Raw genomic sequence first — 23,922 nt, 5'->3', positions numbered from 1 at the left:
CCACCCACATGGGCGATCTGGAGAGGGTTCTTGGCTTTGACTGGGTCAACCACCTGTGTTGCAAACATTTGGAAAAATGACCCAGTGGAGAACATTCTCTCTCATTCATTCATTCATTCATTCTGTCTGTCTGTTTGTCTCTCCCTCTCTCTCTCCGCCCTCTCTCCTCTCCAACCCCCTCCCTCCCCTCCAACCACTTCCCTCTTTTCCCTCTATGCCTTTCAAATAAAAAAATAAAAACAGTTTAAAAGATTTTACTTAAACTTTCAAACAAGCTTGAGAGAAGGCTACAGAGGTGTATCATTGGACCAAGTGTGGGAAGCACCCTGTGTACCAGCATTAGGTGTTTACATTTTATGCTGAATGCAGCAGAATAGCTGGAGAGGCTAACAGTGAACTTGTGTGGACAGCAGGGAAATAGAACACTGCCCCATGTGAAGATCAAGGCAGTGGCAAAGGAGAAGAAACAGCAGATTCAAGAAAAAAAATTATAATGATTCCATCACATTAGTAATTTACCAGATCTGGGGTTAAGTGATCCCCTTTTTACAGAACAGTTGGCTTGTTAAGGTGATATAAATGTTGGAGCAAGAATGAACACTCTGTTCCATGACATCTCCCCACATCCCAGGCCAAGATTCTCTCACAAGTGCAGTGTCAGTCAACAGGCAGGCAGTCATGCCTCCTGTTCTACCCTGTAACTCAAGAGAGATGAAAGAAATGCAGGAGACGGTAACACATCTGCCCACACCCTAGTTCTGTGTCTTCGACCCTCACTGTCACGTGGTTTTATAGGCTTTGCAAGATGTTAATCAGGCAGACATCCAGAGCCAAACCAGCTGGGTGGGTGTGATAGAAACAGAGTTCACTGAGTCCCAAAGGCCAGGCTCATAGCATGAGCAGGAGCCTAGGGAGGCTGTATCCTCGTCAGAAAGGTCTCCCTGGGTGTCCCCCGGCCCCCAGCCAATGGCACATCCAGGAAAATAATGCTAACAATTTTTTTGAAATATTTTGTCAGCTGCCTGTGGCCGTCCAGGATGATAGCATCATGACCTTTTTTGGGCACATCCGGACACACACACTCCGTGCTTTTCTTTGCCATCTCGATGCCACCAAGGCTGTGTGTATTGGCTCAGAGCTGATTGTGGCCACATGGCAAAGAAGAAAAGACTGTTTTCCCCTCCCTGCTCCAAGAACGCACTTCTGTCCAACAGCACTCATTGAGCATCATTATATATCACTCAAGGGTGCCGTGTATCTTGCCTCATGTTTTATGACATTGTTTTTCCACTGTGGTCATAAAACCTAGTTAGTGGGTTCTGGCCAGCCTTTTAGAAAGTTTTACATAAATAAAATATGACAACAGAAAACATCCAAACAAAATAAGGACAATTTCTTGAAGTTCGTGTCCATTTTATGTCTCCTGTTGTGGTAACAACTATGCTCCTGAGTCATTGTTGACAATTTAAACAAGAAACCTCGGTTGTGGACTGCTTAGCAGGACGCTTTATTTGAAGGAGAGTTCAAGTGGATTTCTGAAGCCAGCCAGGAAACCAGTCCCCTGTGTGCAGGAAATTCTGGTCTCAACATCCCTACTGATGAACTTCCAGCATTCAGCTTTTCATAAAGTTGTTGACACCTTTATTAGACAGGTTCTTGTTTCTAAATTTGGGGTGAAAGAAGACTGTCAGTTTGGAAGCCTTCCATCTGCCAGGGCCATGGTATCAAACTGCCTCGCACTGGATGACTTCAGACAACAGACACGTGTTATATAGTTCTGGAGGCTTCCCTTTGTGAAGGTGCTGGGAACCAAGGTATTTCAGTGCTCCAGGTCAGCTTCAGGCAGCTCCTTGGCCTGGAACAACGAAAGTGTGCTCTTGACACCGTGTTCCTGCCCTGTGTATGTCTGCCTTTATGCAAGATTATCAATCAGACTGGAGTGGGTCCTGTCTCATTGCCCCCATTTTGATTGGTCACCTCTTGGGGACTCTCTGCACGAATCAGGCCATGTGCTGAGGCACAGAGGACTTGGGCTTCAGTGTATCTGTTGGAGCAACACTTTAAGATTTGTTTATTTGAAAAACAGAGTGGCAGAGAAAGGGGGAGACAGAGACAGAATGAAAATGAGAGATCTTCTGAGACCAGGAACCAGGAACCACATTCAGGTCTCCCAAGTGGGTGGCCAAGGCCCAAGTACCTAAAACGTCTTCTGATGCTTTCCCCAATCTCATTAGCAGGTTGCTGGATCTGAAACAGAGTAGCCAAGACTTCAGCACACATGTATGATGCTCAGGTGTGAGCTTAACCCACCTAACCCCATATTTCAAAACTTAATAATGTATTTTGAGTTTTTACTAAAAATTCAAAAGAAAAAGATTAGTTTTCCTGTCTTACTGGAAAAAAAAAAAACATTCTGAATTTTTGGAAATGTCTTTGTTTTGCCTCTTTGCATTGCCCCCACCATAATACCTCTTGGTCTTGGCTCAAAATTCACATCCTGAGAACATTAACAGCTTCAACGCCCCCTGCGTCTGTCCTTTGGTCAGGGAATCTGTTTGCTCTCCAACTGCAGTAGCTGTTTTGTATTTCTCCTAGGTGTTGCATTCTTGGTCACAAAGTGCACATGGTAAAACTGTAAACAAAGTTGCTTGAGGTTACAAAAAAAAAGTTATGTTCTCAAAGTCATTGCTACAGACAGCACCACACTGAGCTTAAGCGTTTACATTAGTTTTTCTAAAAATAATAGGGATTTCTGTTCCCCCCGCCCATGTTTCTGGTCTTGTGTCATGTTTCAAGCCAAAAACCACAGCCCAGCTCCCATCTCAAAAACCCTGCACCTGGTTGGTGCTTGTTGTGTGAAACTTTTCTGCTTTGAAAGGAAAGAAAGAAAGAAAGAAAAATGTGTGCACTTTGCTTTGTCTTCATTCTCCAAGAAAAGTCTTCCCCTTAGCACATTCTGCAGCACGTGAGGAAAAAGCTAAGTTCCAGAAGAAACGTTTACTTCATCCTTTTCTTGCCCTGGCTCCTCACTTCCTTCCTCTTTCTGTGATGTTGCTTGTGGTTTGAGTCAGCTCTCACAGCTGATTTTGTTCAGTTTTCTCAATGAATGGAACTCTAGCCTCAGGACTGACTTATTTTTCTAAGCTTTCAGACCGGAAGAACATTTGCAAACTCTTTCTTCCCATTTTCCAGTCACTTGAGAATGTATTTAAAAGTGTACAGCTAAATATGCAAATTATGTTCATTGTGTAGGGGCCAGCCACACTAACCAGTTAGCAAGTTGAACTAATTGGGATGTCTGGAGGACAGTTGACAAGGAAGTTGAAAGCCATGCCCTGGTGGTGTGAGCCAGCCTGAAGGTCCATTCTGAAGATCTCACTCTGGGAACTTTCCCAGCAGCCTTTGGGGTTTTTTGTTTAGACATCAGAAACGCCATGCCTTTAATGAATTCACTTAGCTCGCTGTGTCATTACATTGGTATTCACTGCATACTGTGGCTGCAGTTTAGAAATTAGTGCAGCCCATGACAAGACTGTAAGTCTAGGTGTCATTCATGTCTATGCATGTATCACCATAGAGGATTATTAAAAGAAAGAAAAAAACTAAGATGGAACTCACTAAAATCCTAGTGACTTACTGGCATGAGCACTTGTAGCTGTGTTGATGTCAGTTATTATCTGAGACTTCGGGAAGTGTTCTTTCCCGGGAAATAGTTTTGAGAGAATATAGTACAAGGTAGCTAAGAACATCGTCTGCCTGATTGGGTAACATAAATGAAGTAATTATCCAAATCTCAGTGTATGTTTCAGTGTTTCAAAAAATAAAATGCAACCTAGTCAATTGCTTAACCTTGGCTGTTATTCAAAGTCAGCACATAGGAAATGATTAAGATGTGAGGTTGATACTGGTAGCTATGGAGGAAATCCAGTGAGTCCCAGGTTGTCACAGTTTGTCATTGGCTTGACTTCACGCAGCACGTATGCTTGTTCTTAAAAGTGAAGAAAAAGCAGAATTAGTTTCCAGTTACAAATTTAAACAAAATTATGACAAACTTTGCTTAGCTCAGAACTTATCCAAATCACTTACTGTCACTGGACTGAGATTTACACACAGAAAAAAAGAGTAGGTCTAAATGAAGTGCAATGAAAGTTTGTTGTTCTGCAAGCTCTTCAGAAATGGTGAGCCTTTCAGATACGCATTATGATTTTTAAGTCTTGTGGATAAGGTTATTTCTTAATCCTATTTGGATGAAATGTCCTTAATTTTTTTCCTTCAAATTGCCTTCAAATTAAGTGCATTAAATCGCTTCTTTAGAAATTACTTGATTGAATCTTTTGAAATCTGTGTTTTAGTTGTCTCCGTATTTTAGCGTTTGTCAAGATTGTTATTAAATTGCAGGCAAGAATACTTTTGTGAAAGGAAAAAAAAAAGAAATAAGCCAACTAATTATCAAAATTTGTTTACCCTCATTTTCTTTTCAAAATTACATTGTACTTCTTGGATACTGGGCCTGAACAGCCACCCTGTTGGATGCTGATTATTGACTAAAAGTAATACTAAGTTCGCTTAATTTTTTTTTTCAGTTTTAGTGCTTACAAATCCTTTTTTAGAACACTGAAACCAAAGTAAAACACAGGCTCCTATCTAAGGTAAAAGTTTTTCATTTTGCTGTTCGCTGACAAAGTTTGCTTTGTCCAGAAAGCAACTGCAAAAAATATTAGCTTATTAGTAAAACATTGTATTCCCATCAAGATGTTCTGGACATGCCATCAAGGACAGTTTGATGATCCCTTTAAAAGTGCTGTCAGGCACAGGACATTCTGAATGGACTCTGATTAAGTGATACAGAGGTGCTAGGCTCAGATGCACGATGAAGAGCTTATCAGAAGTGTCGGATCTTGTTGTGAGCTGATGAAATGCAGAGCAACCCTGGTATGCACATTTTATGTCCCTAGTCATCTCACTCTATTATGACCAGTTAGCATAGAAGGAAAGACAATCCCCAACACAACTGGACTAACATGCACATTATTAGCTGTGTTACGTACCCACTCTGGGCCCACTTCCTCTGTTGGAATAAAAGAGAGCAGGACCAAGTTAACAAGGAGAGTTTCTGTAAGGATCTAGACAGGAGAACACACTTGAGGCCAGTGACAGTACTTGCCCTTTGTCCAAATTGAGATGTAAAGGCAGGTTTGAAGGCAGGATTGCCCACACATATAACCATTAGCCAGAACACGTGTGTGTATCATCACTGCAAATCACTTAATAAAACCAAGCATGCTCCTCATTGACTGTGCATCAGAAGATATTATAGGGCCCCGCGCAGTAGCCTAGCAGCTAAAGTCCTCACTTTGAATGCACCGGGATCCTATATGGGCACAGGTTCTGAATCCCGGAGGCCCCGCTTCCCATCCAGCTCCCTGCTTGTGGCCTGCCAAAGCAGTTAAGTCCAGCCCTTGGGAACTTGCACATGTGTGGGAGACCCAGAAGAAGCTCCTGGCTCCTGGCTTCAAATTGGCTCAGCTCTGACCCTTGCAGCTGCTTGGGAAGTAAATCAATAGATGGAAGATCTTTCTCTCTGTCTCTCCTCTTCTATATTTATATATCTGACTTTGCAATAAAAAATAAATAACTCTTTTTAAAAAAAGAAGACATTATAGTTTTTCCCTCCGGTTGGTTGCAAGTTGGAGTTAAGGGGCGGTGGGGGCGGGGGGAGTACAATGCCTGTTTTACAATACACGGAGGTAGTTTTCCCCCATAACAGAACATTGTTGCAGCTTTTCTATGGTAGCATTTTTGGCATGAGAGTGGTTGATTAACTTACGACAGTTTTTTAAAAAGATTTATTTTATTTTTATTGGAAAGTCAGATATAGAGAGAGGAGGAGAGATAGAGAGGAAGATCTTCCCCCCAGTGATTCACTCCTCAAGCAGATGCAATGGCTGGAGCTGCACTGATTCGAAGACAGGTGCCCTAAGCCTCTTTTTTGTTTTCCATGTGGGTGCAGGGTCTGCCTTCCCAGGCCACAAGCAGGGAGCTGTATGGGAAGTGGGGCTGCCAGGATTAGAACCAGTGCCAAAACGGGATGCCAGAACGTACAGAGGACATTAACCTCTAGGTTACTGCACTCAGCCCAGTTGGGACAGTTTTGAAGACTCCTATTCCTTAGTTAAGAAACAGCCCCTAATATTGTTATGGTTTATTGTTAAGTGTTTCCTAGGAATATCTTGAAATGCAACATACAAACTCCTTGTTTCACCTTATGGCAAGTAATCTAGACATCTCCAACTATAGACACATCAAAGTCTACGCCTAACTCCCCGTTTGTGCCAAAGCCCACCCGCAGTCCAGCCCAGAACAGAATTGCCATAGGGAAGGGTAATCATAAACAGTGAAATATTTGGCAGCATGGGCATCAGGACAGCTGAGCAAATGGAAAGCGCATACCATGTTCCTACTATCATGTAAAGACCTTGTCAACTTACAGTGCAAATTTTTGTTTGCCTGTGTGTATGTGCACACATGTGTGTTATACACTGTAATTCTTTAAGATGTTGCTTGGATGTAATTCTTTAAGAGGTAGGTTAAGCTGCTGTGTGAGACACACAATCCATATCAGAGTTTCTGGTTCGAGACCCAGCTGTTCACTTCCAATCCAGCTTGCTGCAAATGATTGCGTATGCGCTTGCACCCCTGCCACCCACATGGGAGTCCAGATGGAGTAGAGGACTACTGGCTTTATCCTAGTCCAGCCCTGGCTTTTGCACACATTGGGGAATGAAACAGCAGATGGAAAGATGGAAGATCCAGCTTTCCTCTCCTCTCCTCTCTCTCCTCATCTGCTCTGTTTTCCCCTCCCCTCTTCTCTCTTCCTTTTCCCTCTCATCTCCTTCCCTTTCTTCTCCTCCTTTCCCCTGTCCTGCTCTCCTCTCCTCACCTCTCCCCTTTTACCCCAACCTCCTCTCCATTCCCTTCTCCCTTTTATGCTTTGCCCTTCAAATAGATGAAAATATTTTTTATAAAAATTTTATAGCATATATTTTGCCCTTTGATTTTAAGATTTCTATGATGTTGAATGAAATTGCACGATGTGAGTACTTTGTGTCAGTTGGTGTTGTCTACACTAACACTTAGTAGAGAAACCACAGAAGAGTGAGTTTACTGGTGTTCCCACTGCTGGCGAGCTGTTCCTGGGCCCTCACGTTGAAGAGCCGTTTGCTGGCTCTTACTCTGGCCATCATGTTGATGAGCTGCAGTTAGCTTTGTTGACACCTTTGAGTATGTAATCATTGTGAGGGTTTCTAAGGGTTTCTGGGTAATACAGGAATACATGAGTTGGGCTGGCAGAGTGAGGCTGTGAAAAGCATCCTGTGCAAAGTGTGGTGTGGATTACCTTTGCCTTAGCAGAACCATGAGAGGTTGATGGTCTCCCTGCGACATGTGGTTAACTTTGACCTAGTGCATGGAAGAATGTGTCCCTCAAATGTCATTCCATCATAAGATTAATGCTAATGTGGCATATTAATGTGTCACAGATAAACAATTGCAACTGATATTAAGAGAAATTATAGTAATTCATAATTTGTTTTTGTTTATTTAGTTCACAGGAAAATGAAAGACCCTTGGTACCTTTCTATTTGAGGTGTTTGTTTTTTTTTTGTCCATCTGCTGTAGGCAATGAAGGAGGGATGAAACTTCTGTGGATTTGTTTGTCCACTTTAATCCTTTTCAATAGAATAGAAAGTTGCTGTGTCCATCCACTGTATTCCTGCTTTCTCTTCTTTTTTTCACAAAATAAGCTTTTAAAATGTTAAAGATAGCTGAAAAGGCTAAAATTGGGTGTTTTGTTTTAAATTCAGAAATGTCAAGGTGCCCATTTTCATTTTAGCAATTTCCCTGGTGATTAAACTATACCATAAATTAAAGATTCTGTTTTTGACATGTGCAAGGGTACTTTCTAAAGTTTATGGACAATATATATATATATATATTTTAAAACTATCCATGGGATTTCAGTGTTTTTTGTCATTAACATAAACACATTTTCATTACCTTTCTCCGTGAAGTTTCTGAAATGTCATTGTGTGTAGGCAGCAAGGTAAATGCAAGGGGCCCTCATTGAAGGAGACTTGAGCTGTACTAATGCATTTTTTGTGTAGCAATAGTGTAGGAGACCAAATATCCAGCGGGTTCATGGAGTCTAGGATTGCTATCTGAGGTTTAGAAAACCACCCTGACAACTATTAAAACAGACAGTTTGTCAGAAATCAAAACACATGTTAGACAAGATCTCTCCTCTCCGGTGTCTGAGCACTTGCTGACCTGATAGGAACGGAGCCAACCATCTGTCTAAGGTGTAGCATGAAACCCAGTATTCCTTGTTGCTGGGTTTCTCTGCCTCCTACCTACTTACTTCAAGGGCTTAGAAAATAGTTGTGAAAAGCATACAACCCTGTAAATGAAGGATGTTGGACACTTTACAAGTCTTTGATTTTTAAGTCTACTTTGGAAAATAAACGTCAGGATGTCTGATACATAATTTGTTTACTTATTTTTGAATCTGATTTGTGGCAGTCAAACCAGAGATGGATCTCATTTACAATTCGACCACCAGTAGTTGAGAAATGGATCCTGGGATGCCAGGTCTGGCCAAGAAACTTCTTTTCAATGACTTGCGGCCCATTGCATAATCACTTTGTGGCAAGAGAGGCAACGCTTGAGGTTTCAGTCTGAGACAATGTGGTGGTCCAATTTTTGTTTTTTTCAACTCTGGTTTCCTGCTAGCCAGGTCAGCATTGCTGGTTCATTGTTGATCTCAGCTGCGCAATTCCTGTGAACAGATGAGGCTATTGTTACTAAGGACATGCATTCTGTGAAATACATTATGTGAATATACAGAATAAATACAAATGATTACTGTGTATTAGTGGAAATTAAATTTTGCTCAGTGTGAGAGATTCTCTAATCAAGAGCACTATATCAAGCCCGTTAACAAGAACTGCTTCTCTGTCTTATTTTACTCACTCTGAATAACATCAATCTACATTTTACATTGTTTTTAATTTTTTTCGTTTTGATAACTATTTTAATCAGTGTTGTGACATCATAGACAGCATCACTGCTTATGATGCCTGCATCTCATGTGGATACCTGTATGTATCTTGGCTGCTCTACTTCTGATCCAGCTCCCCTGCTAATGACCTGGGAAAAGCAGCAGCAAATGGCCCAAGTACTTGAACCACTGTCCCCACCTGGAGACCCAGAAGAAGCTCCCGGGTTCTGACATGAGTCTGGCCTGGCACTAGCCATTGTGGTCATCGGGGGAGTGAACCAGTGGGTGGAAGGTCTCTCTCCCTCTCTAAATCTTTCCCTTTCCCTCTTTCTTACTCTCTCCCTATAACTTTGACATTCTAAATAAATAAATAAATTAGCAAATAAATAAGTAAATAAATATTTTTAACAAAATAGATGAGGGATGCCCCATGTCAGGGTCCTGGGATGGGTGGGAGGCTGGGTGGGGCCTCTCCCTTTATCTCCCCCTTTACCCCAGACACAGAAAATAACAGTAATAATAATAATAATGATAATGTGGAAACAGTGGTTTTACCCACTTTCATGTAGCCCTTGACTCTTTGTGCCCTAATCAGTTATGTAAAGATTACCAAAATAAAAGACACACACACACACAGACACACAATGGGCCAGTAGTCTTAAGTGTTCAAAGACTCGTAATTGTGTTTGGTAGTATAAAACTGTGTAATAACCTGAACTATGATATTTGAACACGAATATAGTCTTTAATAAGAAATCCTGTTCTTACAGAATGAAAGTGAAAATACAGAAAATTAATCACATAGGTTACTGAAGGCTTGATAGAAGTTATTTGACCTTTCTAATATTGAGTCACAAAAACTAAGTTATGACAACATTAGGAAAAGGGAGTGACTTGCATGCCTGCCTAACCTTTGCAGCAGAGGCAAAGTTATTTTTATTTTCTAAGGCTAAAATCATGACATTTCCACTAAAAAGTAATTTGTAAGTCACTGAATTATTTTTGCTACCTCCAGTAAAAGTAAATCCATACTTAAATGTTTCAGGTATATCTAACTGTATTTCTGTAGCTTCATGTTTTCCATCCCTTTCTCTCCATAGTATCTTTTTTTATTATTATTATTATTTTTTCATTGGAAAGGCGGATATACAGAGAGGAGAGACAGAGAGGAAGATCTTCCATCCGATGATTCACTCCCCAAGTGAGCACAACGGGCCGATACTATGCCGATCCGAAAGCCAGGAGCCTCTTCCGGGTCTCCCACGCGGGTGCAGGGTCCCAAAGCTTTGGGCCGTCCTCGACTGCTTTCCCAGGCCACAGGCAGGGAGCTGGAAGGGAAGCGGGGCTGCCGGGATCAGAACCAGCGCCCATATGGGATCCCGGGAGTGCAAGGCGAGGACCTTTAGCCACTTGCGCCACCGCGCCGGGCCCCATAGTATCTTTTGATACAGTGTTCAAAAAGGAGGCTATTGTAAGACTCATGAATTTCAGGATGTTTTATGAACATGGCAAGAAACTGCATAGATTCTCTTACATTTAACATAATACAGACTGTCTTTGAAAATCACAAGTTGGGCCTGGCGCGGTGGCGCAAGTGGTTAAGGTCCTCGCCTTGCACGCCCGGGATCCCATATGGGCGCCGGTTCTAATCCCGGCAGCCCCGCTTCCCTTCCAGCTCCCTGCCTGTGGCCTGGAAAAGCAGTCAAGGACGGCCCAAAGCTTTGGGACCCTGCACCCGCGTGGGAGACCCGGAAGAGGCTCCTGGTTTCGGATCGGCATAGCATCGACCGTTGCGCTCACTTGGGGAGTGAATCATTGGACGGAAGATCTTCCTCTCTGTCTCTCCTGTCTGTATATCCGCCTTTCCAATGAAAAAATAATAAAAATAAATCTTAAAAAAAAAAAAAAGAAAATCACAAGTCAATGATGATCATAAAGTGTTGTTTTCCCTGACCAAGAATATTGGACTATTACAAATCACATAGTGATGATCTTAGATCTTCCATTCAAGGAGTAATGAGGATGGGGTGAGTAGCAGTACAGTGATGAGGCCTCTGTGAGATGCCTGCATCCCATATCAGAGTGCTAAGTGAGTCCCAGCTCTGCGTGCTGCTTCCTACCAGTACACACCCTGAGAGGCAGCAGGTGAGGGCAGGGAGTTCCTACCACCCATGACAGAGAGCCACACTGAGTTCCTTCACGGCTGGGTGACTTTTTTCTGCCAAGGGCTGTCATCTGGGGGCCACACAAAATTGTCAGCTTAGAAAGGAGCTTTTTATTTATTGATTGAGCTTCCAGTCCTACCTGTGATTGCCTTGATGGAGCCCAGAACAAATGATTTTTGAGCCTTATATGGCCTGTTAGCTGGACTTTCCCTGCCGCTGACCCAACAGCTCTAAACCAACAGGCCTGACTACTGAAATCATTTGGGAAGTGAAGTGGCAGATAAAAAGTGCATGTGTGTGTGTGTGTGTGTGTGTGTGTGTATTTCAAATAAGTATGCTTTTTAAGAATTTCACTGAGAATGTAAGAGAAGTCACAGCTGCAGAGGTAGATGCCGTTCAGAAACAATGCCACCCCAAGCAGCCGGACAGAGGGATAGGGACGGGCAGGCTGCTCAGTGGCGGGGCATTCAGTTAGGTGGCCAATTCTAAAAGGCACTGCAACAGCAGAACTCCGTGAGTCTGGGATTAGACAGTCTTTAGGTGGTCAGATAAGAGAGATGGAAGCTGGGAGCAACGTAGTCCTTCAGATTCTATGGAAACAGATGATCCATCCAAGCCCCCGTGGACTACAGATCACAGTGGGCCCGAGCCAGTGGCTTGGAGGCTGCTGGAGTCCACCAGTGAACTGCTTATGACAAGACAAAGGCAGTGGCTGGAATAAAAGCTGGACAGGGAGAGTGTGTGAAGGTGCTGGAATCCTGCTGGGCCCACAGGTGGGAGGGCAGAACTCAGAAGCAGGAACCAGCAAGGCCATGGCAATTTCCCTTGCTGCTCCAGTTCTGTAATTTTATCTTCTTTCCGAACCCCTGTGGCTGAACCCCTTGTTGGGCTACAGTACACAGTTGCCTTTAGGCCCTTCTGTCTTAGAGCTGTTATAAATAGACCATGCACTCAAAGGGTTTTACTCTAACCCTGGTGATCACAGCTCTGTCTTCTTTGGTTTCAAAACGTACCCCCACCTGGCTGAGCCCATCACAGAGCTGTTTGTTCTTTTCCTTGCAAAGGAAGGAAATGGTAGCTACAAATCTCCACCTGCCATCATCCCACTGGGCAAGTTCACTGCAGTTACAGTAACTCAAACAGTAGGTGTCATTGTTCCCCCAGAGGCTCAGCAGGTGTAACCCATCCTGGTAAAAGGAGGAGAGAAATGAAAGATGCTGAGGACCTGCCAAGTCCTCAGCAAGGAAACAGCAAAATAAGCAAGGTAGAGAACATTCTTGGCAAAGGTGCCTGCAGCCCAAATTTTCTTCATATCCTACACTGAAATCCAAAAGCAAAAGGAGCCCTTTGCTCGGCTGCTGGGATAGAGCCACGAAGCACCTTGTGGTCGGCGGGTCTGATGCTTTCTGCCTGCCATGCTCAGCCTGGTAGGCACCCCCCTCCTCTTGCTGGGCTTCCAGTCAGGCCTGGCTAGCATCTTTGCCGCCTCTGCTGCTGTTTGGATGTTCATGTCTTCTCACCAGGACCAGGGATCTCCACTCTTACTCCTCTTCCTGCCCCCACATCACCTGTACTACCTAATGCTCCGAAGGTCCGGTGCCCATCCCATCCCAGCAGACTTCTATCCTGGAATTCCTGTACCTTCACAAATTCCTGGGATTGTGCATATATAGCTTGTATGTTTGCCTGTGCTTTAACCAAATGCTAAATGTCTGTTTAAGGGCGATGTACTTGAAAACCACCTCACCCAGCTTTATAAAGTTTATTCCTTTGTATTCCTAACATCTGTCTTGCAGCACAGACCCTGAACCTGTGTGTTGTCCTGTTATCATTTGGTACTCCATCAAAAGCCTAGAATTAACGCCTTTTTAAATTCCAGACCAAGCTTTAATATGGAGCAACTAAATTACTCCCTGAGCAGGCTTGGAATTGCTTAGGGTCATTTTCAGTATTTTGTCCATTTCCACATGTTTTAAAAATATTTATTTATTTTTATTAGGAAAGACAGATTTGCAAAGAGAAGAAGAGGCAGGGAGAAAGATCTTCCATCTACTGGTTCACTGCCGACATGGCCATGCTCTCCAGAGCTGAGCTGATCCAAAGCCAGGAGATTCTTTCTGGTCTCCCATGGGAACGTAAAGTCCCAAGGGATTGGGCCATCCTTTGCTGCTTTCCCAGGGCACAAGCAAGGAGCTAGAAGGGAAGAGGAGCAGCTAGGACACGAACTGGTAGCCATATAAGATACCATGGGGTTGGAGGTAGAGGATTAACCAGTTGAGTCATTGCGCCAGCCCCACCCTGAAGGAGCACCAGAGATATTTCTAAGCTCATTGCTTGGCATACAAACACTTTCTTTAATATTTTGTTAATTTTTGGATACTAGAACCCAAGACCCTTAATTTTATGAAAGTCTCTAGAGTTTATGTTGGTAGAAAATAAAAACAGCCTTGGATAAATTCAAATGAAATATTATGTAACATCTAGAAATTATATCATACCATCCCCTTCATGATATGCATAAAACTGCTTTCTAAAGCATCTTTAGATGGCTTTTGGGAACATCTTTTAAAACAACTTTATGTGGGGTCCAGCACGATAGTCTAGCAGCTAAAGTCCTTGACTTGCACGTGCTGGAATCCTATATGGATGCTGGTTCTAATCCCGGCGGCCCTGCCTTCCATCCAGTTCCCTGTTTGTGGCCTGGGAAAGCAGTTGAGGACAGCCCAAAGCTTTGGAACGCTAAACCTGGAAGAGGCTCAAGGCTCCAGGCTCCTGGCTTCAGATTGGCTCAGCTCCAGCTATTGCAGCCGCTTGGAGAGTAAATAATCAGACAGAAGATCTTTGTTTCTCTTCCTCTCTATATATCTGAATTTGCAATACAAAGAAATAGATCTTTAAAAAAAAGTTATGCTAGCATTTGTAATTTGCAATTTTTCTACTTAATTGGAAGCTCTCTGCTTATTTTTATTTCTTCTAAATAATAATTTTGAGGTAAGAATTCTTCCTTATCAGTGGTCTGTTTGGAAGGGGACAGCTTTCCGTTTTGTCTTGAGCTCCAAGCTCTTGGTACTTTGTCTCTCAGGTTGCCTGCTTCCTGATGGGTTCCCTTTTGAAGGACATCTCATTGAAGCAGGTAGCCAATCAGGTTTGCCTGAGAAAATGACTGCCAGCATCCATTTTCAATTCCAAGAAAGATATAAAGTCAAAAACCAGAAACAATAACAGTAAAGGAAAAGCCTGTTTGAGCAGTCGCATCACCAGTGGGGATGGCCTGAGTCATGGTTCATCCTCCAGACTTTATGTTCCAGCTCCCACCCAAGCAGTGCACGTGGCCGTAGAGAAGGAAGGGGGAAAGTGAAATTTATATTACTTCCATTCTCTGCTAAACTGTCCAGAAAAGCCAAGGACATTCCTCAGCTGAGCATGTTGACTTTCTGAATCATCCAGAACTGAACCTCTCTGCCCTCATCAGCAGCTTCATCTTGCTCTCCATTCAGAGACTAGAATATTCAGCATACAAAGCAACTGGACACAGGCGCTCTCCCTGGGGTGCTCATATGATTCACACAGGCATTTGAGAAAGGGAAGCAGCAGGAAAAATATTGGGTTTAGTTTGAACTTTCAGTTATATGCTGTACAGAAATCAACTATAGCTTGGTTATAAGTTGGATCACGAAGCAGTTCACCTAAGGTCCGGTTTGATCAAGGACATACATAGTGGCTCTTCAAGTCTAAATCCTAAAGGAGGTAGCTGCCCCTTGCCAAGGGGACAAAGCCATAAACAAAGAACACACTGCCCACCCAGGTTGTTACAATAGCTCCTTCTGGATTGATGCTTTCCTTTAACAGTCACTGGACACAGAGAGATTACTAGGGATCAGTGAAGAAAAATGACAAACCAAGACAAACGAGGACTGAATATAAAAACAGATTCCAGAGAACTGGTTTGGTTTTTGCTATGATTCAGAGGAAAACTTCAGAACTGACATTGTTGATCTTCTTTAAAAAAATGCACAAGGACACAACAAATCTCTTTGGAACATTAGTAGGAAGCCATAAGGGGAGAGTAAGTTTAGAATAGAAAGACTGGAAACACAGAAGAAAGAGGGACGAGTGTGTAAGATGCTTTGTCACAGTTGTTAGAATGATGTGGGGAAAAGCACAAGGTAGAAATTGTTGAAAATAAATGAAGAAAGTGCCTGATGGGAGAGAGACCTGAGAACCCCTAGAAACATCTTTTTCATTCATCAGTGATGTGGCAATAAACATGAGTAAAAAGGCAAAGAAAGCGGTGAGATTCTGTGTTTCTTCTGTTGCATGGAAGAGCAGACAATAGAAACAGATACCAGGAGTTTTTGTTTTGATTTAATAATTAGAGAAGTATGGGAAGCAAACAAGTGTGGAATTGTACATAGGATTTCTGTCTTCCAAGTCAAAGGTGAGAATATTAATAAACTGAAGGAAAAGGGAACACCCCGAAAAAGGCAAAGCTTAAAGCAAAAACACAATACAAACATATCTCCTGTGACAATAAATGTCAGTCAATTAGAAGCATTTAGTAAAGTTAACAATACTTTAAAAATGGCTGTGTTCAAAACCAGCACAGCTAGGTTACTAGTGAAATACATACACACTTGATAAATATGAAAAAACAGATGGCTGTATCAGACCAACTGTATTTCAAGGACCGAATAGATATGAAGTCAAATCTATAGTGAAGATACAATTAGTATATGTCAAGTGATATTAAATCATATAAGTGTAAGTTACATCAACAAAGAAACAACTTAAGACATTTATAGTACAGGACCTACACAGACAACTCTATGTAACAAAGTTGGCAGAATACATAGCACTGAGGAATTGATACAGTTAAAAAGAATTAGAATAAGTGAGTACATATACACATGCACTAAACCTTGGCTCCTGCAAATGGGGTTGAAGCACACACCTATTACTTCACAAGAAAATATTACTCATCTCTGAAAGTCCTTTGAGGGTGAGATTTTTAAAACTCAATAATATTAGTAACAAAAATTATTCTAGTTTACCTATAAAAACTCTCCTGAGAGGCCAGAGGAAAGGACAAACTCAATGAGGAAGTAAGAACCTCAAGTGCAGGCTACTTGGAAATGCTGAACAGGAGTGTATTTGACCCAGTGGGTATGATACCCACGTGAGTGGGGAGGGCCCAGGTAGCATAGTTAAAGCTCAGGCTGCCCCACTTCCAATTGAACACTTGAAAAACAGATACAATGCTAGTCATTAGAACAGAAGTTTGTGTAAGGCATAGTTTTTTTTAGAAGATTGGAGAACATTTTATATGGGATTTATTTAGCTGAACTCTTTCAGCATGCATCAAAGTGAGCAAATTTAATGTATTTGAAGACACACATATAGGAGCATACTGATTCTTTCTACCCTGCCTCCTTCCTGCCCAAATTGCCCACCCACCATCATTCTCCTCATACTCCCTCTCTTTTTTTTTCTAATTTTTAAAATGGCATGTTTTCACTTCACAATCATAAGCTTAACACTCAATTATATAAAAATATCAACACATAACAAGTAGGAAAAAAAAAACTTTTATTCCTCAGGAATATATACGAAGACTGCAAACAGGAGTCAGCTCTCAGCCCAGCTCTGTAGATGGAATCAAGGCTGTGTAATTTGAGTAAGACACCAGACCTCTCTGAATCTCAATTTTATCAGCCATTAAAGAAAAAACAATTTTTGAGTTGAAAGATAAATATTTTCCTTCTTCTGAGTCACCCCCATATAGTCTGATTTCAATTTATTTTTTGGTATCACACAGAGCATATAATTTAAGACCAAAATATAAGGGGTTTTTGTACCCAAAACGGCTAAATGCCACCACAAGAGGATGTTGCAACATTTATCAAAGTTTAAATATCTTTAACTCCCCCTAAAAGACCACAATGGATGGCTCTGGATCAGACTGAAGCCAGAAGCCTTATCCATCTATTTGGCAGGAGCCCAGGCACTTGGGCTATCCTCTGCAGCTTTTCCCAGGCCATTTGTGAGGGAATGTATCAGAAGTGAAGCAGCTGGAATAGAAACCAGCCCAAATCTGGGTTTAAGGAAAAAAAATTTTTTTCATAAGTAAAGGGAGATAAAGACTGAAGGTGTTTAAGTATATCATCAAGTGTATTTCTGCGTAGGCTTAGAATTTTAAATGACCACACCAATAGAATAGCCAGTTTCAGATATCACTGACAGTAAGTTTGGCTAATGATGTTGACTGTAATGCCAGGCTTTGCACGTGAGCTCATTTCCATTCCAGTGCTTGCTTTACCAACCTGAGGAAACAGACATTTCCACATCCATGCTCACAATGGGTAAGTGGGAAGTTCTTTAGCAAGTCCGCTGAGGACCCTGAAGTGTTCTTGTTAGGAGTCTGCATTGTATGAGAGGCAAGCACCATGCAGATGGAAGGAGATCTGTTATTGCTTACCTTCTTCACTTGTGTTACAGCTCTTATAGTGACTTCTTATCTGTGTCTTAGCATTTGTTCAGGCAACTGCAGCTGCAGAAGCCGTCCGTATTACTGTCATGAAATGGTTTTTGAAATTTTATTCTTGGTGAATTGTTAAGCACATACCACAGCAACATGGAGGAGGATTCCTGACCAGAGCTGTTATTGGTGTCTAATAAAGTGTAAATTTGATACTATGCAGTAAATCTGACTATACAATTATAACCCTTTGTGATGTTTTCAATGTTAGTGCAATAAACTGGAATTTGAGATTGTTTCATAAACTTTTAAAGCTAAAAGAAATCCACAGACGTGAAAAGCCAAACCTTCCATTTTCTGGATGAAGAAACTCAGCCAAAGCAGCCAAGTTAACCAGCAGCTTGCCTCTGGTTCCAGCTTATTGCTTGCAGAGCCCAGATCAGGACTCTTCTAATTCACAGAACATATTTTCTGCTCATCGCACATTTTTTTCTAGAAATTATATTGAAAGAATGGACAATTACAAACAAGTTACATATATTGGAAATTTTAAAAGACTATTTAAAAACAAAGATACAAACTTATCATAAATCTGATCTAAATTTAATAGACCAAAAAATGTAATTGTTTAATTACTTGATACTATTACTGATTTGTTTGTTTTTCATCCCCAGAAAGATTTGCCTAATACAAACAGCTTGGGTCTTGATTCTTTATGGTTTAAGGGAGATATTGAGGTATTAATTATTATTCACTGAAGATAACGTGTATTTTTTTTCTATATCATGGCTTCATTGTTTAGATTGAAATGTTTAAAATGGCCATTGTGTTATTTAAGCAATCATAAAGTTTTGAAGAATTTTAGTGGCAAGGATTTACAGCTTTTGCTATTCTAAACATCTTCCTCACACCAGCAGCATCAGAATCACCAGGGAATTTCCTAGAAATTCTGAACCCCACCTGACCCTGCCTTCATTCTAAGACCTGCTAAAACACGGAGTGTGTGTTACAGGAACCTTACACCTGTGCACACTGAAGTTGAGAAGCCATTGTTCGGAGACATGCACATCTCTAAGTGTGGGCCTATTTGTGCCCGCTTCCCTGCCTTCCTCACTTTCATTCTTTGCCTTTCCTGCTTCCCAAAATGAGACATAAATATATTAGCATCTTTTGCCATTGGCCAAAGGGAGGACAAGTGAAGTGCGTGGACAGGAAGAGAGGAATACTGCATCCTTGTGCCCTGGAGCATGGACCGACAGGCTGATGGTGTATCTTTGAATGCTGTTTTGCATGTGACGGGCCCACATTCTTCACCCTTTTATAGGATCACCCTGGCTCCCACCTCTGAGTCACCATTAACAGCGGTCCTTGCTCCCAGAGCCAAGCTTGTGTAACTGTGTTGAGACATGGAGCCAGGGAGCTAATCATACAGTGTTGTGTTCCCTGAGGGTGAGCCACAGACCACCACAATCCGGCACGACCTGTTCCAGTTCAGGACAGAGAGCAGCAGAGGGCTGGGTGTGGGTTATGAAGCCCAGACTGCTCTCAGTAACAGGCACTTTGAAGCCAAACAGATGAATGTGATCAAAGACAAAGTGAAAAACCCCAATCCAGGCTTCCACATTACTCCAGTAACTTTTTCTCTGAGTGATGGGCTAGAGTTATGATGAAGAGTTTAGACATTTAGATTAAAACATTCTGGGTTCAAATCCAAGCTCCTGTGTTTCTTGGGTCCACATGATTTATGCTAATATCTTCATCTGGACAGTAAAGGAAGGAATTTGTATAAACAGGTACTTAGCACAGCGCTCTGAATCATGGTAAGCACTCAGTGTCAGGCTATTTTACTTTACTTAGTGATTCTTTTCCTTCTCTACAGCAGCATGCTTTTATGTGTGTTTTTCTGGGATCTGATTGTCTTGGTCACTGTGACCATGAAAAAGAGATATAGCTTTCACTAAAGAAGATGATCTGGGGTCAGAGAATTAAGTGTGTGTGATTAGCTCTGTGATAACATGATTGTGATAAGAGTGGAGTACCAGAGGGAGGGGATGTGATGAGAAAAAATGAAAAGTATCATAGTGTCCCCGGAAGCACTTGCAGATTGCACTGAAACAGATAGGATCTGAACTTTCCATAGACAAAAACCTGGCAGGTGCTTCCAAAATAACACATTCCTGGGCTGGCATTTATATCCTGTAATTAGGATGTTTGCAGTGACTGAAAGATGGACATCAGTAGTGGTACCTTCTCCAAAGAAGGGAAAAAAGGAGAAAACTGTTGTGCAAAATACTAGTTTGACATGACTGGGTTGCTTTTTTTCCCCCCTTTTCAAAATATCAATATTTAACCTCTTTGTTTAAACATAGACACCTTTGAATCTTGATTCAAAATCCCACCTGGCAATAGGGGGCAGAATGTGAAGTATGAATGATACAAATACAATTAATACAACTGCTGATCCCAACCCTCCTTAAAATTATTATATAGAAGGGAGAGTGTTCTGAACAGTCAACATTTTGTGATTGTATCATTTGTTTCACGTTGGCCCCTTTCTCATGTTTTCAGAAGACTCGGGCTTTGAGAAAACAGGAAAACAGCGAGTATATAAACACTCAGCCATTTGGGTTGCAAATTGGGTTTTGAGATAAGAACTTATAGAACTTGAACTAGTTTCCATCTTGAGCAACTTGGAACAGAAAGGTAGCTTAAAGCAGGCTTGGGGCAAAGGGGTGGAGTGAATTTAGGCTGGGAAGAGAGAGAAATCCGTAGAGCACATAGCAAGAGGGTAGTCAGCAGCAAAATGGGAAGATCCTTTAACCAGGACTTTGGCAGTAAGGCAAGAGCCAAGAGATGATTTTCTGAGGTGAGTTGTGCAACTGTCTGCCATGGAAAGCTCTAAAACGGGGGTGGGGGGGAACCACTGTTCAGCAATACGGAACCATGACTGCCTCTGTAAGCCCTTATGTGGGGATGGTTAAGCCCATGCAAGGATCACTAGCAACCTGGCTAATTCTCCTAACCTGGCACTGTGTTTGACTCACCGTGGCTGATCCTTGGTCTAACTTGACTTTGTTCTCTGTTTCTTTTCCACAGTGCTCACGTATCCCAAGTCAGCAACGTTTCATCAACTGGAGAGTAAGTTATTTGGGTTGGGTTGGGTTGTCACATTTTTACTGCTCTGTTAAATGCCCTCTTCTGATTATTAAACATGAAAAGAATGATTATAATGGTGTATAGTTTTGGAAGAGCAGCATACATAGCAGCCAGTGGTTTTTAAACTATCTGTGTCCAGAGGATGGGAATGAATCAGACATGGTCCTGTGAGAGCTTTCTCTGTGAGTGTGTGACCTGAGAGAACTTCCTTATCCAAAACTATGAGCTTATTGTTTACTTGATTAAAAGTAATGTCAGAGTCAATGTTTGCAAACTAGTCTCTGCTTTGAAAGGTTCCTTGCAGCGGAGACTATAATTAGGCATTGAAGTATTAACCATGCCTTTACTTCTTTGTCCAGTTCTCTGAACCTGCGTTTACTGAGTAGCTGCAGTGTGCCAAAAAACGCACTGGAAGTTTCCTGTCAAATAAAGCACTGGGCTCTACCTGTGGGAGTTAAAAAGTATAAAAGGAGTACAAACTGGTGATGATGAAATTGTTATTATGGCCATTTCATGTCTTTTTAATTGTTAGCCTTCCACTTGCATGTGAACTTTAACTAGTTAAATTCACTGTCTGCCTCTTCCCGCTTTTCCTGAACGCCATTCTCATTACACTCAGCTGCACCATCTTCTGTTCCAGGAATGGGCCACACTTCCCCCTGCCTCAGTCCCTTTGTGTTGGCTTTTGCTTACCTGGCCGGCACTTTCTTCTCACTCAACTCTGTTCATATGGCTTTTCGTCTGGGAATTTACCCCTAACAGTCCACATTTCCTCCTCAACCCATTATTTGCTGTTTTAGTATCTACTTTGTTCTGTTTTGTCCTGCAATGTGTAAGCTCCATAAACATGACCCTTGGTCACTTAGGGTTATTGCTGTCTTGCCTGCACCTAAGAAGGTACCTGGCATACTCTAGCTACTAAATCAACATTGTCAGGTGACTACAAGAATAGCTCCTTGCTCAAAGACTTTGCCTTCACACCTGCTTCTTCCTTTCATGTTGAGACATGCACAGGTCTTTTTGGAGTATGTCACTTGGCAGGACTTGGGTATAGGAGATGCAGAGGGTGGGAATGAATAGAAAGAGAGAAGTGGAAGAAGCAAGAATTGGAATGAGTTTGGGATGTCAACAATGAATTTTGATTCTTTCTTCCTTGTTGGATGAGGAAGCTATTGGGGACAGAACTTTATCTTTGCCAGTTTCTAAGGAGCTCCCAGAGCTGTGCCAAGACTAACATGTTCTTGCTTTATTGTGTCTCCTAAAAGCCTTTCCTTCTAATCATCTTGTATTTTAGGAGACTGCATGTTGGTCTATAATACACTTAGCCATTAGCTCACATCCCTTAGTAGCACTGTTAGGTAATCCTGAATCATGTAGAGCACAGGATTGTAAATATGCAAGTTTTGATGCCCCACTCAATTGGACTATACCTGCTCATTGATGTAAAATATATTCAACAGAATTTTAATAAAATAATTATGAATCTGTTCTAAAACTGCATTTGGAAAACACAAACTACGCTAAGTTCTTAAAACCCATTTTGTTGAGGAGAATGCTACTTCTCAAACTGTACACTTAAAAAATGTGTGTAGTGCCCTCCACAATAGCCTAGTGGCTAAATCCTTGCCTTGTGGGCACTGGAATCCCATGTGGGTAACGGTTCATGTCCTGGCTGCTGCACTTCCCTGGGAAAGCAATAGAGGATGGCGCAAATCATTAGGACTCTGCACCCACATGGGAGACCCAAAGAAGCGGCTGGCTCCTGGCTTTGTATCAGTTCAGCTCTGTCTGTTGCAGCTGCCTGGAGAGTGAACCAACAGTAGGAAGATCTTTCTGCCTCTCCTCTCTGTAGATATGACTTTCCAATAAAAATAAAATAAATCTTTTTTAAAAGTGTGTAATTCTTTTACAAGTGAAAAAAATCATAGTTTATGAAGAGTACAAGTTGAGAATTTTGTCAACTGGCATATTCAGAAGTAAATAGGGTGGTGATAAAGAAGAGTTTAGACACATTGAAAGATTTTGCAGCTGTAAAAAATGCCACCAAGGCCCGGCACGGTAACTTAATGGCTAACTTTCTCACCTTGCATGTGCCTGGATCCCACATGGGTACCAGTTCGTGTCCTAGCTGCTCCACTTCCCATCCAACTCCCTGCTTGTGGCCTACAAAAGCGGTGGAGGATGGCCCAAAGCCTTGGGACCCTGCTCCTACATGGGAAACCCAGATGGAAAGATTCTTTGTCTCTCCTTCTCGCTGTAAACCTGACTTTCCTGTAAAAATGAATAAATCTTTATAAATGCCATCATTTATATCTCACGAAGCATTCTTTCAAGCTCTTTGTGCTTCCTTGCATTTCTCGAGACTGAACAGGCTAGGTATATCCTTCCAGCTTTGGTACTGTGCTTTGGGGAGTATTTGTATGATCACTGCTTCTATTGTGTACGCCACAATTTAATTGAATAGAAGTTAAGAAAGATTGTGCAATGTTGTTTTTGAGTTGTAATTGTTCTTGTGAGTTATTTTTTTCCCCAAATGGATGATTGCCTGTATAATTTTATCTTAAAGGGATTTTAAATAGATTGTAGGTATCATACAATTATTTGTGCCAATTTGCCTTGCAAACAGACTGCTGCCTTCCTGTGCAGGATCCATATGAGACCGAGAGGAAATCCGCCTTTGTGTGAATGGTCATATTATAATTCTATGAGGAAAAAAAAAATCTCTCCTTATTCTGCCCTGTATTAAATGACCCTTATTTCCTGAATGCCTCATAATTGTTGTTAGTCATGCTCTGAGCATTTTACTAATCTTGGACTCACAGGGGTGAGAGTACAGTAATCAAACCAGTGGAATCTGTTGCTTGCTTTTCTTTTTAACCAATAGTGGAAATATTTTTATACTCAAACTCATGTCTTTAGGCATGCATGTCTAAGAAAATTTTTGAAAGAATTTGAAAATTATGGGCATGTATTTTTAATTCTTTATGACACAGTTTAATGGGCATTGGGGTTTCCCCACCTCTCCCCCCTCCCCTCATTGTTCTCCTCCCCAGTCTTTCACCAGGTGTCTT

At 41.8% G+C, this 23,922-nt stretch overlaps 1 protein-coding gene across 1 annotated transcript in view; it reads left to right on the top strand.

The window, feature by feature from the left end:
- Window positions 1–23,922, top strand: part of FAM13A (family with sequence similarity 13 member A) — a 329,846-nt gene that overhangs the window by 252,621 nt on the left and 53,303 nt on the right. Inside the window, exon 8 of the mRNA XM_040967337.1 lies at window positions 20,792–20,833. Within this exon, the coding sequence (XP_040823271.1) occupies window positions 20,792–20,833 (42 nt within the window). The remainder of the gene's footprint in view (window positions 1–20,791; window positions 20,834–23,922) is intronic.

The sequence above is a fragment of the Ochotona curzoniae genome, unplaced genomic scaffold, assembly GCF_017591425.1.
Source record: "Ochotona curzoniae isolate NIBS_2020 unplaced genomic scaffold, NIBS_Ocur_1.0 scaffold_4506, whole genome shotgun sequence".
Taxonomy (NCBI): domain Eukaryota; kingdom Metazoa; phylum Chordata; class Mammalia; order Lagomorpha; family Ochotonidae; genus Ochotona; species Ochotona curzoniae.
This window is presented reverse-complemented; position numbering and strand designations above follow the sequence as displayed.